The sequence below is a fragment of the Pyxicephalus adspersus genome, chromosome 3, assembly GCF_032062135.1.
Source record: "Pyxicephalus adspersus chromosome 3, UCB_Pads_2.0, whole genome shotgun sequence".
NCBI lineage: Eukaryota > Metazoa > Chordata > Amphibia > Anura > Pyxicephalidae > Pyxicephalus > Pyxicephalus adspersus.
Window position 1 is genome coordinate 13190959 of NC_092860.1, and position 15278 is coordinate 13206236.

At 39.5% G+C, this 15278-nt stretch overlaps 1 protein-coding gene across 2 annotated transcripts in view; it reads left to right on the plus strand.

Annotated features, from left to right (window-relative positions):
* Positions 1–3628: 3628 nt before the first annotated feature.
* CPNE1 (copine 1) overlaps positions 3629–15278 on the plus strand; it is a 28134-nt gene continuing 16484 nt past the window's right edge. For both annotated transcript variants that reach the window (XM_072403646.1, XM_072403645.1), the window contains exons 1-6: positions 3629–3750; positions 11915–12043; positions 12161–12340; positions 13467–13541; positions 14311–14382; positions 14564–14647. In XM_072403646.1, the coding sequence (XP_072259747.1) occupies positions 11915–12043; positions 12161–12340; positions 13467–13541; positions 14311–14382; positions 14564–14647 (540 nt within the window). In that variant the 5' untranslated portion in view covers positions 3629–3750. The remainder of the gene's footprint in view (positions 3751–11914; positions 12044–12160; positions 12341–13466; positions 13542–14310; positions 14383–14563; positions 14648–15278) is intronic.

Genomic DNA, 15278 nt, shown 5'->3' on the forward strand with positions numbered 1-15278 from the left:
CCAGTGTCAGCTGGAGAAGAATTTGGAATACTTTTAAACATATATATATTTGGCCTATATTATATGTATAAAAATACAGTAGACTGGCAGACTATCTGGCATAATGTGGCGGAAGGGCAGGCCGGAAAACAAAAAAGTCGGAGTTCTATTACCCCAGTACAGTACTCACCACACACAGGCCAGCCTTCCTCCTGACACAACCAGAGAGCGGGCAGCAGGGACGTCTCAACTTTTGCCATGCAGGAGGGCCGCAGAAGACGTCCTCTTGCAACGTCCCAGCATTTTATTAAGGGGATTTTTCTTTTTTTTAACTAGGTTGGATAGTCAAGAGCCTACTGTATGTTTAATTAGGGTTTACCAATATATATTATTAGGCGTAATAGATGGAAGCACCTAGTACACATACTGATTTTCACTTTCAATCAGATCATCAATGACAGGATTGGATTGCTTGAGAAGCTGGAGTGTAAAGAATGATCAAGCAAATCCAATAAGAGATAGGAGCATTGGATGCACTACTATGTATTACTTTGAGTGTTCATAGCCTGTGGAGGACATACAGGTATAATATAATTACTCTCAGGGCAAGGCGCAATAAACAATAGACCTGCAAGCTGAAATCAATGTAAAAGGGAGGGGGTAAATATTAGTGTTTATTTAGGAACAACAATCAGGACAGGTTTTCTAACCAGCCCTCATTCTTTTACCTTTGAGACGGGCATCATCCCACAACCATATATTGATACTCAAGGTTATCCATTCCTTCCAACTTTCATACAGAAAACAGCCAATTGATATTGTGGCATAAACAGCACATGGTTACGTAACACTGAATATTGGGAATGGTTAAAGTCTACCTGCATTACATACCCTGTATAGGTTTGCTGTTTTTGGTTGTCAGTGGGAGAAAAATCACCAATGTCATTGATTATCGGGACACTAGCTCCATTTCTATTTAGCAAAAAGTAAAATCCTGGCATTTTGTTTCAGCACCCAGTGCCAGGACATTCAGTGCAAGTGGTTCTGCATGACCCTGAGATTTGTGCCAAATCCAAAAACACTTCTGTGAATGTTAGCAGGGTAATCTGTCATGTCTTTGGGGTTGATACAACTTTAACTGCAATACTCATCTCCTTTCTGGTGCTGCTACCCCCTACACTCCCCTACACCTACTTCAGAGCTCAGCCATAAGGTCATGTCTACTGCTGGCCACCTGCCAAATCATAATACTCTATCTATTGCTTGTCCGGGTCATTCCTAAATCCCAACTCACCCCAGACCTTCAGTCGCACTCTTCTCCAGTTCTTTCTAAATCCTCAGTCCTGGGGCCTAACTCACCGCAGATCTTCACAAACCACTCCACCTACCCAGCTATCTAAGAGTGTTGCTTACACAAGTTCTCATACTCAAAGCTTGGCCTGAATAGAGAAATGTGCCCACTGTAACCCAATGTTACCCAATACATGCTGCTCCTAGATCTCAAAAATTCCCTAAAAGCTTTTTGTTTCTAAACTGCATAAACAATCATCCAGGACGTTTTCCTCTAAATATAGAAAATCTGAGCTGTAACCCAGAAAGTTGCAATAATCATTTTGTGCTCTTCCTGTAACTTACAATATTATTTCTTTTTCTCCCACCTCAAAACCCTAGGAGGTATTCTCCGTATACCAAAAGGACCTGACTGTGGTGTCATAAATAGTGTTGGTGTTCAAATTCGGGTTGTCCTTATATTGGACCCGAATATGGCTGTTCGAATTCGCTTAGACCCGACCCAAAAAAAAGTAGATTCGACAGCAAAAATTCAGATAAAATAAATGTAAAAAAATGTGTTATAAAAATTAATGGTAAATTGTGTGAGTGTTTGTGTTTATTTACCTTTTTTTTTTTTCTTATTTTTTTTTTTTTACAGGTTATCCTACAATGACATGATATCTCTTAAGCTGCGTACACACTTCCAATTTTGTCGTTGGAAAGGATCTTTCACGATCCTTTCCAACGACAAGGGAGTGCACAATGCATGAACGGTGGTGTACATACAGCACCGTTCATGCTCTATGGAGAGGGGAGGGGGAGAGCGACGGAGCGGCACCCTGCTGCGCCCTCTCCCCTTCCCTTTCTAGCGCCAACATATTACACAGCGCCACACATTTATTAGGGGTTGCAAATGACAGACAGATACAGACAGTAACACAGGAGGAGGAGAAGACCCTGCTCATAAGAGCTTACAATCTAGGAGAATTGGAGAAGTAACAGACAATATGGAATGGTGGGAAGTAGTGAAGGTTCTAAAAGACAGAAAACGATGGGTAGGGGAGTGTGAAAAAAAGGGTTTTGAGAGCTCTTTTAAATGAGCAGAAAAAAGGAGCAAGATGAATAGGACGAGGTAGGCCATTCCAGAGAGTTGGGGCGGCTCTAGAAAAGTCTTGGAGCCGTGCGTGGGATGAGGTAATGAGTGTGGAAGTCAGCAGTAGGTCATTGGGGTACTGAAGAGCGCGTATAGGGGGGTATTTTTCTATCAGACCAGAAAGGTAAGTGGGACAAAAACTGTGGAGGGATTTGAAAGCAAAATCCATCCATTGTCTGATAATTGTTTAACTCTTTGAGGATTGGTGACACGTTAGGTGTCCCAGCATCCATCACTCCAGGTCCTTACTTCCATGGCGGACTATCTAAGTCAAGGTAAGTGTAATTTTTTATTGGATATAGGTTTTTGCAAGTGCATTAATAAAGCTACAATCATCTTCATATGTTATATTTTTAACCATTAGCATGGATCAAACCTTGAATATAGAACGTTGATCAAAAGTTGATAGGGCCGAGCAGTTGTTTTCCTAGTGACATCTTGTATTTCTACCTGTTCTCGTCTTTTCTACTTTTTCCTTTCTTTCTTTTCCCATTTTTTGATTTTGCAAAGGCGTTTATTTAGGAATGCTCATTAGTTCTAACTGACAAGTAATGATTGTGTATTGAAATAACTGATACGAAGGTTTAGAATAACACATGTGAATTTGTAATCTTGTCTTTGTTCCTGTGGATTTGTATGTACTTCATGATGTTTATTTTTATGTTCTGACATTCTGTATTTTACGCCTACCCTTCTCTTATTGTTTAATATGTTTTTTTTTGTGATCCTGCATTGTTGTTTTCTTATATATGTTAAAATATTTAATACAAAATTTACATTTAAAAAAAAAAAAGTTGATAGGGCAAGGAACTTTTTTAACAATTGGGAAATATTTGTAATAATCCGTGATGCACTTTGTAATAATCCCTGGTAATACAACTTGATTATAGAACAAGACACATAGTACGTAACATTTTGGCAATCGATTGCAATGGATCAGTTTGCATATCTATTGGTATAATGATTATAAATAACATTGCATAGCAGAGGCGCCTAAATTTCAAAAACTCAGTTTTGCTAATCCCAAATTAAGCTGAGCTGCATATGTGGATATTTGATCCTCTCTTCTTTCTTGTGATTCTACCTGGGAAATCTAGTTCTCAGGCAGCATGGAAGTAGGAGTTGCTGCTACATGTATTGCCTTGTTGCTGAGCTATCCTGAGCCTCCCTTGCTGCAGTATGGCTGCACATGGAGGGTGTTACCTGGGTGTGACAGACAGCCCTATCTGCCATTACTGCCTGAGCACAAGAAACCGCCTCCTGCAGAAAGGAAGGTGCCTCACCCTTTGCACAGACAGCTGCACCACAAACTCTGCTAATTCTCTTACCATCCTGTCTCTTTCAAGGTAAGGATTTACACTAAATTTATCATTTAAGTACTTTGTGACTTTCTGCCTGCTATGCATCTGTATTATGTCTGTTCCTTGAAGAATGCAGCTTCCTCCTCCTTGTGTTTTTCATTTATCCCATTTCTCTGATCAAAACAGGCCCTGCAGCTTGAGATCTTTTTACTCCACATCCGTGTTTTAGGATTGTGTGCTCCTTGTGACCAGGAAATCACTTTTGTTATAAAGTAATCACACTGCAATTCTGTGCTGTTCTCCTCCAGTAGTGCACATTTATACATCAAGGCCTTGTTTTCTTAGAATTGTCTGTTTCCTCATCTTTTGGAAAGTTTGCACTAAAATACTTTTGATCTGTAAGTTGTATCAGTTGTTAAACTTTGTTTGTTACTATGGGATGTGCTGAGCTTATCTCATGGCTTGCAGCTTCCAAACTGGATGATGACACTTGGACAGTTAAAGTCTGGATATGATTGGTTGCCAAAGATCAATACAGACTGTCCTAGGCTATTATTATTTATTCTTATTAAACAGGATTTATATAGCGCCAACATATAAGGCAGCGCTGTACTTTAAATAGGGGTTTCAAGTGACAGACTAATACAGACAGTGATACAGGAGGAGAGAACCCTGCCCCGAAAAGCTTACAATCTAGGAGGTGGGGGAAGTAACACACAATAGGAGGGGAGATATGTAGTGGGGGGAAGTAGTGACGGTTTCAAAAGACAGAAGAAGATGGGTAGGCAAGTGTGAAAAAATGGGTTTTCAGTGCTCTTTTAAATGAGCAGAAAGTGGGGGCAAGACAAATAGGATGAGGACGACCATTCCAGAGAGTTGGGGCGGCTCTAGAAAAGTCTTGGAGCCGTGCGTGGGATGAGGTAATGAGTGTGGAAGTCAGCAGTAGGTCAGTGGAGGAGCGAAGAGATCGGCTAGGGGGGGAATTTTTTTTTTTTACCAGGTCAGAAATGTAAGTAGGACAAGAACTGTGGAGGGATTTGAAGACAAAGCACAGGAGTTTGAATTTAATTCTAAGGTGAAATGGAAGCCAATGAAGAGAACTGCAAAGAGATGCAGCAGAAGTGGAGCGGAGCGAAGGATGGATGAATCGGGCTGCAACATTCATAAAAGTTTGTAGAGGAGAGAGTCGGGTTAGTGGAATACCACAGAGGAGGAGGTTACAGTAGTCCAGCCGAGAGACGATGGGAGCGTGTACAAGGAGTTTGGTGGTCTCTGGGTACAGGTAGGGGGGGATTTTGGAGACTAGGTACAAAGTTCGGAGGCTAGGCACACACATGCAATTATTTATTGTTAGAAACTTAACGATTGTGCACAATTATTTTGAACAATTATATAGTGCATGATTCTGTACATGCTGTAACGATACGATTGTTCAAATATAATCCACCAATAGTGTGCACACGCTAGATACAATCGTTTGAACGATGCAGGGAGTGACATGTAAAGGAGAAAGTGTACCGCAGAACCATCCACGATCACTGAACGACCGTACACACAATAGATAGAGAACGATACTCACCCAATCATATTCGCCGGAAGGTAGTTTGGTTCCAGCTACATTGCTCATTTATCTTTGTCATTGTGCACTTTTTTTTGTTAACGATTATCGGACAATTGGATGTTAGTCATTCCTTTTAAACGATAACTATTGGACGTGTGTACGTAGCCTTAGGCTTTGTAAAGATGTCAAAAAATGTTGCTGGAAACAATTTCCATGATTTTTCAGTCCAGAATTTTTTATAAGCCGAGCTGGAAGAAATCATAGGATGGTGACAGCCCCTGTATTGTGATCCAACTTATCAGTAACCACCCAAAAACAGCCAGGTGGTTACTGAAAAGTGCCGGGTGGTGCGCCCAGCTGAAATGGGCTAGGGAGAACAAGCGTTGTACACACAGTGCTGTAAATTTTAATGGGTAGCAGAGTGTAGAGTTCAAGCAGGAGGCACTCTGCTGCATCCCCTGCATAGGAAATAACAGCAGACGTCCCCAGCTTGCCGCCATGGCAAATCATAAAACAAAGTTTGGGGATTGCTGTACTCTTGTTGGGTGACAACTAAACCCTGGGGATACCTGCCTGTCTCTGTCTCTTCGTCTGCACTGCCATCTTCTCTTGCACATTGCAATCTATGGCCATCTTGATTGGCTGGGGTGATGTACGTACCATGCAGAAGTTCATTTAGTCCTGGCTTCCCTTGCAGGTATTGCTTAGTATCCCTGCTAAGCCAATTCTCAATTTTGACAGTTAGGCAGGAAAGAATTCTTATTGCAAGAGGGACATTGCCTGTCCGTTTCTGCAATAAGGACCTGCCTGATGCCAAATTTTTAGCGTGGAACTTTAGTTCCTTTTTAAGAAGAGATACCTTGATAAGCAAAGTATTATTTGAAAAACTCCACTGGTGGTGCCATCTTCGCCCCTATACACCTGCATTGTAGTATACAAATTGCATACCAATGCATGGCTACATGTTGTGATGCATTTCGTTGTTAAAAAAAGCATTGTATGGTTCTAAGGCTGTGAAAACACACAAAATATACAACATGTTTTTTCTTCTTTATTTTGAAAACATTTCAATGAGTAAATTTGGTGTCTTGGTATGTGCTTCTCCCCTGTAGAGCAGCGCTCATAAAGACAAAACTTTCTCTTACTTAGTTTAGGATAGGACAGGAAAGGGTTAAACCCTTTGTTCAGCTTTTATTATTTTGTCTCTCTGCTGGAGAGATTCACTCTCTATTATTTTTAGCATTGTATCCTAAATATTATGGGGAAAATTCTATTCTTTTTCTTAAATTCTTTCTACAACAATTGACATTGTCTGGTCTAAATGTTTTGGTAAACCCTGGTATAAATAGGAAGACAACTTTACTCTGGTCTAACATTCCCCTAAAACTATATTTAAACCCAAAATCTACTTTTCAGTTCATTTGGCATAATGCCAGTTTTTGTGAATCTTTTGCAAGATTTCATAACCTGGACATTCTTCCAGTAACTGCACATTCTTTTGCCGTTTGACCACACAAGTCATTGCTCCCCCATAAGCAGCAGTGTTGTCACCATTTCATGCAAACATCTGCACTTGCCTATTGGTCCTTTAATCTGATAAACAGTCCAGTGGCAAAAGGATGGAGATTAATAATAATATTATTATTAATAATAATCAACATGATTTATATAGCACCAACATATTAGGCAGCGCTGTACTCTGTTGCAAATGACCGACAGATACAGACAGTGACATAGGAGGAGGAGAGGACCCTGCCCCAAAGAGCTTACAATCTAAGTGGTGGGGGAAGTAGCACCCACAATAGGAGATCTCCTGGCTTGGTTTTCTTGGCCTTCCACAGGAAATGCTGTTGTTGGCAGGGTCCCCATGTAAGAAAATGTGCAGCCGATTCGCAAGCAGTGATTTGCCTAAAGCATAACTTGACCTTAAAATACAAAAGGTAAATATTGCAGCGTGCCAATCCTTGGATGTGATTGTATTAGTACAGAAAATACATTCTGATTCCACAAGAAATTCTGCATTCTTTTCACTTCTTTTTGAAGACAAAAAAAGTTTTTTTCAGTCTTGATCAGTCACCGTATAATAGAGATGAACAAAGGTAGAATGGGGCAGCATGGGTGACAACCTGGCTCTGTCTAGGGATACAGTGTAAACATTCACTCAGAGACTGGAAGTTTTATTCTCAGGTGAAAATATATTGGCAATATCCTGACAAAAATAGTTTTTCTGGAGTCCCAGGTTGGGGTACAGACGCTTCCAGGCCCTGATGAACACATTGAGCTGTAATGAAATAGGAGCAAGCTAAGGGAAGTTTGGGTTTTATGTCTTGGCCAGAGCGTAGGGCATTACATTGATAGGCTGTGTATGTATGTGTCCCCAATGTCTATTTTTATAGATTATATTACAATTCAGATATGAGACAACTCTTTAACATCAGAAAGTCTCCTTGCTGCTTCGAGCTTAAGAAATTGAAAATAACCATTTACAATGACGACAGTCACATTGACCACATACCAATGGGAGCCACATACCAATGGGATTGTCAAGCTGACTCATACCAAAGCATTTTTGATGTGGGGGTTCTTTAAATATGGCTTTGAGATGACTAACATAGAAGCATGCACGCAAAAAATAGTCACCATCTTGCAAAACCTGTGGAACAAGTTCTTGCAACTGACAGCAAATGTATTCTAGCTTACAAAACGCCTTTATTACTAGTTAAAATACTTTCTGTCCCAGATAACACAGAAATCTAATAAAAGTGAAATATAGTTTGTTTATTAGATTGCACAAATACTATATTGCCTGTGGCCATTGATAAGCCATTTGTGTCATAGATGTTGTAAGAGGATGTTAAACTGTTATTTCTTTGGTTCTACTACACCAGTCATTCTCAATCAGGGTTCCTCCAGAGATTGCTAGAGGTTCCTAGAATTGTGGCTAGTCTGATTTTAATGATGTTTTTAGGGGTCTCTATTCTAGCCACTGCTTTAGGGTGGGCATTCTTTCCACTGCCCACTAAATTAGGAGGCATTTTAATTATTGATTCCCAATAGGTTTTAGCACAGGTTCCCTGCCATAGTATGTGGTGCTACTGAAACGGCAAGTTCTACATAGTTCTTAGATCTGATGGCAATTTAGGTTGTTGCAACCCCTAGATCTATCAAATATTGCTCCAATCATTCATTTATACAGGTACCAGGCAGGGTCTAAATGGACATTAGGCAGTGGTTGGCTAAACTCCAGCATTACTGACCCACCAGATCCCTCCAGGTGTCAATTTATTAAAAAAAAAAACACCCAATACATACCTGTGTGATGACCTGCCCCCAGAGTGTAAATGACAAGCTGGGTCCACAGTAAAAGGACAGAACTGGGTAAATATCTTGCATCCTGAACAGAACTTCTGGTGCCGGACAAAGAAGAAAGTTAGTGACAGCTCTGAAGCTTTACTAGGGGGGAAATCTAAAAAAATGTAGTTTTACTTTAAATAGTGTAGGGAACAGTAAGAACTGTAAGTTTTGTACTGTTGGTGTTCTTGTGAACGCCCCAACACCTCAGGTCATTGGAACCCTTTCCACGGAGACACAGCATTGATGGGCTTTGGTCCTGTGTAGATGACACTAGTTTGATGTTGTTTCAAGATCTGACCTGCTTCAAGCTGGTTTTGCTTTTTCAAAGACTTGTATAGGAATGTAAAATCTGTTCGGCTCAAACACTTCTCCATGCTATCCAGTTACTTCTATTGGCGTCCCCTCATTTCCTCATGTACCTGTCACAGAGACACTTTGTCAAAGAAAGTGTCACAAAAACTCCAAAATGGGGGCATAGGTGGCAACATAAAGCTGAATGTGGCTCAAGGAACCACCACTTTTTTCCTTCAATATAATTTTATTCCTTTGCACACTGATGTGTATAGTAGTTCTCCACTCTTCATCTCTTGCCCTTGCAGCATAATAGTTGGTAAATGTTTGAAAGTGACTGTATAGTAATCCTCCCATTGTAGGACACCACGCCTTGTACTGACAGACCTCTTCCATAGAGCTTTTGTTAGGGACCATCACACAGTTTAGGCTGACAGTGTGTATGAGTCATTGTGAGAAAATGTGCAACGGGGGAGAGGATTGCCGAAAGCTGTGATCCAAGCCAAGCAACCATTCAAACATTCAGGGAGGAGAAACATCTGAATGACCTTGGCACAACTGTGTACAGTTCTATGAGAAATCCCCATGCCCAAGCCCTGCCAAGTCTACATTCATCTGAAATAAGCTTAAGCCGGGGCCCAAAAAGGAATTTACTACTTTACTCCAATGATTATCATAAATCTCTCTTCTACATATAGAAGTTTAAACTAGACAATCAGACATTTTTCTGATAAAATAGGGACAATTACACCGTAATTTACATTTATTGTTGTTTGATTTCCACAAACTTTCTTTCTTGGTGACCACAACCCTAAGCATGGAGACATCTCTCCAATTGCTTCCACTTGTTTTGAAAAAAATGTTTTGCTTAGTAATTGAATATATTTTGTCACCCAACATTTTCTTTTTCCTTTGCTATCTTTATTTACAGCAATTAGTAAAAACGTGAAGACCAACTGCCTTAATATTGTGCAGGTGCCATTTGTGCCACCTTAACAGTTTTGACCCGTCTACACATGGACACCATAGGACTTCATCGGAGGTCTCCAGCACCAAGTAATAGGCAGCAAATCCTTTAGGTCTCATTGCCTCTAGTGATCTGCCTTCTTCCATATTTCATCCTGTTCCTATCTCCAGTCAAACTCTGCAGTCATCTACTTGATTGAATGGGGAAAATGGGAATCAGACAAGGCCACCTTCTTCCGTTGCTCAATGGTCTGGTTCAAACACTCAGATTCCCATTGTAGGCTGAAATCCCCTTCCCCTCCCAGCATTGTGTGCCAGTCACCCTCTTGCTGGTTTACCAGTTCTTTCTTGGATCATAACCAACCATATCCTAGAAAAGCCCCACATAACCTTTCATTTTAGAGATGCCCCAACCCAGTCATCTAGTCCCCACAACTTGGCATTGGTCAGGTGCTTAGATTTTGACGCTTGTCTATTTTTCTTGCTTCCAACACTTCATTGACTGCCTATTATTATTCAACTCATTGCAACCAGATACTCAATGATATTTACTTTACCTAATGTTTTGGTTGATCAATGTTTGTACAGTGATGTGTAAGATGTCAGCACTATATAAATACTAGATAATAATAAATAGTTATTCAACGTTTAGTCAATATATTGACTGGGTTTGTCTTAATTTTTAGGAGAATGTCATTGGATTTGAATTTAAAGTCTTGTCCGGCCATGTTCAACCAGGTTCATCCAGAGCAGCCTTTCCCAACTAATTTAACATGGGGGAACGCTTGAAATAACTCAGGGGACCCCTTCTATAATTATTATTACATAGTGTTTATATAGCACCATCATATTACGTAGAACTGTACAAAGTCCATAGCCATGTCACTAGCTGTCCCTTAATGGGGCTCACAATCTAATGTCCCTACCATAGTCACATGTCATTACCACAGTCTAGGGCCAATTTTTGGGGGAAGCCAAATATGCATTAGGCCGAAATTGGAACCTGGGGCCTAGTGCAGCAAAGGTGAGAGTGCTAACCACTGAGCCACCCTGCTACAATGTATGTTGTGTTATTAAAGTAAAACTAAACCTTGGTGGTATACCTTAATAACTACAATTTAGCTTTATGTTGGGCAACTACTACAATGAATCATGTTTTTCATTAGAATGCTGGTACGTCTGTGTTGTATTCCTATGGGGTGTGTGAAGCTGCTGATTTGAATAATCCATGAAAAAGAAAGGCCGTGTTAATGCTTCTTCTAAGCCGACTTCTGTTAATTCAACAATTGCTTTCAGATATTACTCTAAAGCCCTGTGCAGGCCTCAGGTTTATATTGCTGCAAATAATCCTTCATGATTGTTTCCAGTGACAGGAGAATGTTCAAACACCATATATTTATTGTACAGCACTGCAAAATATGTTGGCGGTATATAAATCCTGTTTAATAATAATAATAATAATAATAATAATAATAATATTATACACCGTGCTGTTCTGTTCTATAGAGGGGAGGACGAGCAAGTTAGACCCCATTGCTCTCTCCTCCATAGGAATGCACAGTGGTCATCCCCACTGAGCCATACATTGATCTGCCAGGATGGATTGATGGAAGACATCAGGTGACCACAGTACACATGCTAATTTTTTTGTGGCTGTTTTTGAAGGTATATGGCTTTCAAACTGATGTAACATTACCAACTGGAACACAAATCATTTTTGTAATTCTCTCATATAATGATCTATATTTGTTATTGTTTATTCCCAATGCATAGGGGACATTTTGTTGTGGGCAATCATCTTTTTGACTTTGCAGTGAGTTAGCTTGTTGCTGACTGTCCATGCACTAAGCACTGCTCGTCTGCAATATTTGCCGCAGGGAATCTACACGTTACTATACTTCTCTGCCCAGAATGTTCTGCATTTTTGTAAATTGGGGAATGAAGGGTATAGGGGACCCAAGTTTCTTCTTCTTTGCTAAAATACCAGCTCACCTACAGTATATATAAAACCAGCCTGTGATGTTTTGTGTCTTACAGATGGCTCAGTGTGTGACCAAAGTTCAGTTGTCCATCTCATGTGCGGATCTTTTGGACAAGGATATCGGATCAAAATCTGACCCCCTCTGTGTTGTACTTCAGAGCATTGGTGATGGGAAATGGTCAGAGGTAATTCAATATGTTAAAATAACAATTTGCATGTATTTCTTCCATGATACTTCTTGAATATTATTGCCTTGGTGGATATTTAAATTAATTACATTTTCGATTACTTTTTCACTGTAGCTGGCAAGAACAGAGAGGGTGAAGAACTGCCAGAGCCCTGAATTCTCCACAAAACCAGTCATTGATTATTACTTTGAAAAGGTTCAGAATATCAAGTTTGGAGTCTACGACATTGATAACAAATCTGTAAATCTGAACGATGACGATTATCTCGGAGGCTTTGAGTGCACCATAGGCCAGGTATGACATCTGCTCCAGGAATATTAGGATGATGGCAGCTTTGCTTTACCTGTCTCTTAAGTGGGGAAAGTTCAAATAATGGGAGTCCCAGGTTTCCTAGTGTCTGCAGTCAACTTTGTTAAAAAAAAACAAAACAAAAAAAAACTTTTAATAAAAGTAATTTAAAAAAATAAAACTTTTATTTTTCTAAAAATACCTAATGGCCAATGGTACAACTAATTATTCTCCTTTAATTTTTAATGATGCCACAGCACCAATTCCAAGTCAAAATGGGTAAAACATTCATCAGACATAAAAAGGCAATCCAAGGGAAATGGTAATTCCTTAAGCACGAGATTGTTTTCATCAGTTTCTGAACGGAAGGTCTGCTTTTATTATACCCTATCTGGTGCAATCATGGTGTATCCTGTAATGTCTACATCCCTTTAGAAAAGCATCAGCCTCAAAGTATACATCTCCAAAAATTAAACTTAATGCAGAGGATGCCCGACGTTTGGCTGGTGGTGTTCTTTACACCAATGACTCCTTTTATAAAGAAGTGAAAATTCCCTGCAACATTTTCTAGTGAAGAATCAATCAATACCGCCATTGAAACACATGGACCCTGAAGATTCTCCACCAGGGAACATTTCAGGGAATGACAGATTGACTCCTTTATAAAAAGAACCCTAAAAATGTGTACAAAATGCCTCTAGGTTACCATATTGCAGGGAAAAAAGTTTTAGATTTTGTGACTAGTTCTGAAATTTCAGCGCAACGCAATACCATAAAAATATGGAGCATTATCTCTTCCCTGAAGGTCCTGTTTCACAGAGAGATGTTAGATGCTCAAATACAAGGAGATGACTCTATAACTCATTTTTTGCAGCATTGGTATAAATTTTTGACTTATGCCTTTGTGGACTTGGCTTTGAGATCCTCAATGCTTTCAAATATTCTACATATATAACCAATATTTCTGGCTGATCTACAAAACCTTTTGTTTTCAGATAAGATACTGTGAGTGTTCCCCTTCTGTCCCTTATAATGTCCCCCCCAGTTGTTTTGTTTTTTTGTTTTTTTGATATTTGTTGGTTGTATGTGTATGGAGCAGTTCTATCCCATAATATTGATATTTTTTCTGTAGATTGTGTCCAACCGCACACTGAAAGGGCCCTTGGAACTGAAAAAAGGAAAACTTGCAGGAAAAGGAACAATTACGGTGAGCTTCTATGTTACCCGACCTTTTTTATAGAAACAGAAGTAAGTAAATCATGTGAGCACTTCTGTTTTTGTGAAGGTGTTTTATGCTTATGTGTTTTACATTCCTTACATACTTATATTAATTCCTATGGCTGCCTTCCTCTGAATTCCTTATTCTTCACCAGGTATTTTAAAAACCTAGCTAGGGAATGTAAATCAAGGATATGTGAAGCAATTTTGCTGTAAATTTTAAACCACAGAGAATAGGAAATAGGGAATCCTTTGTTGTCAAATCTTTTGTTAAATGCAATCTCTCATTTTCAATATTACAATCACTTGAAATCAACTCTTGATAACTGATCTGAATTCCAGGTTCACTTAAAGGAGACCTAGCCCTAACTAACTCTGTTCCTAACCAGCTTTAAATTTTGGGTACCCCTGGCCACCCTAGGATTTTAGTAGAGGTGTTCACATCTGGTAATTTAAGTGCAGAGATCTCATTGGAAAACTTAATACACCAGTAAGTTATTTAACTCTTGAGTACTAAAAAAAAAATATATATATATATAATTATATATATCGGCTACCTGGTTCCAGGAGCTGCAATCTTGGCTGTAAACTGCAGTGCCACTGCTGGGCGAAAACCAGTATTGTAGTTTGTGACTTGACATGCTATAAGGCTGACGAAAACTGAAAATGACACACATCAGTCCTACTGTATACGAAAGGTTAAACCAAACAAACAAGGACAATTATATTTTAATATTGATGTATTTTTTTACCAACAGATTGTTGCAGAGGAGATTAAGGACACCCGGGTTGTGAATCTAGAGGTGGAAGCCAGGAATCTAGACAAAAAGGTATGGATTCAGGTTTAATCAGACTATAAAACTGCAAAAATAAGGCCAGCAACCAAGGAAGGTGAACTTTGACTAACCAAAGTTACCAGTAATGGTTTCTTTTCCTTGTAATAGGTTAGAGCAGACATAAAATATCCTGTCATGTACCAAATTCTTAAACATTTTTTATTTGTATCTCTAGGATTTCCTTGGCAAATCAGATCCATTCCTGGAGTTGTACAGGCAAGGCGATGGAGGATCCTGGCAACTAGCATACAGAACAGAGGTAGAATGTCTTGCTTGTTTTGCACGACCCCTTTATTCCTCTTTAACTTTGAAATCTATTACCAAGGTTAGGGTAAAGGACTATTCACCAGTATAGCCTGTGGTCTCTCTGATCAGCTCTGTGATCTGACAGCTGATCTGTCTTGCCTTGTCCTACACCGGGTCTCTTTGTGGGGGTGGCCATTTTGGTAGACGCAGGGTTTTGCTTTCTTATATTGGAGCCTCCAGTGAGCGCCTTTTATTCATGCTTTGTGGCCTTTTATTCAGGCTGAATTGGAGACTGCTGGAGCAAGGAGGAGCATGGCTATAGAATGGTTTGATTTGTAATAAACATTTTGCTGGGGACCAGAAGAAGATCGTCCCTTGCTTTTTGTAAAAACATCACATGACTCTTGAAGGACCTGCCCAAGGTTAGGTTGGGTGTTGTTGGCTGAATTATATACTAGCATTTCACAATTTGCTGTACTGATGAGTAGTGAGGTTGCTAAAATTGATTTCTTCTTACATTTACGCATTTCACACCTAAAGTGTACCTAAACTCAGAATTTTTACTTTACATAAATGGTATTTACAGTACGAATTTTGTTGGTGTTGTTTTTTTTTTGTTTTTTTTAAACACAACACCCTTTTTA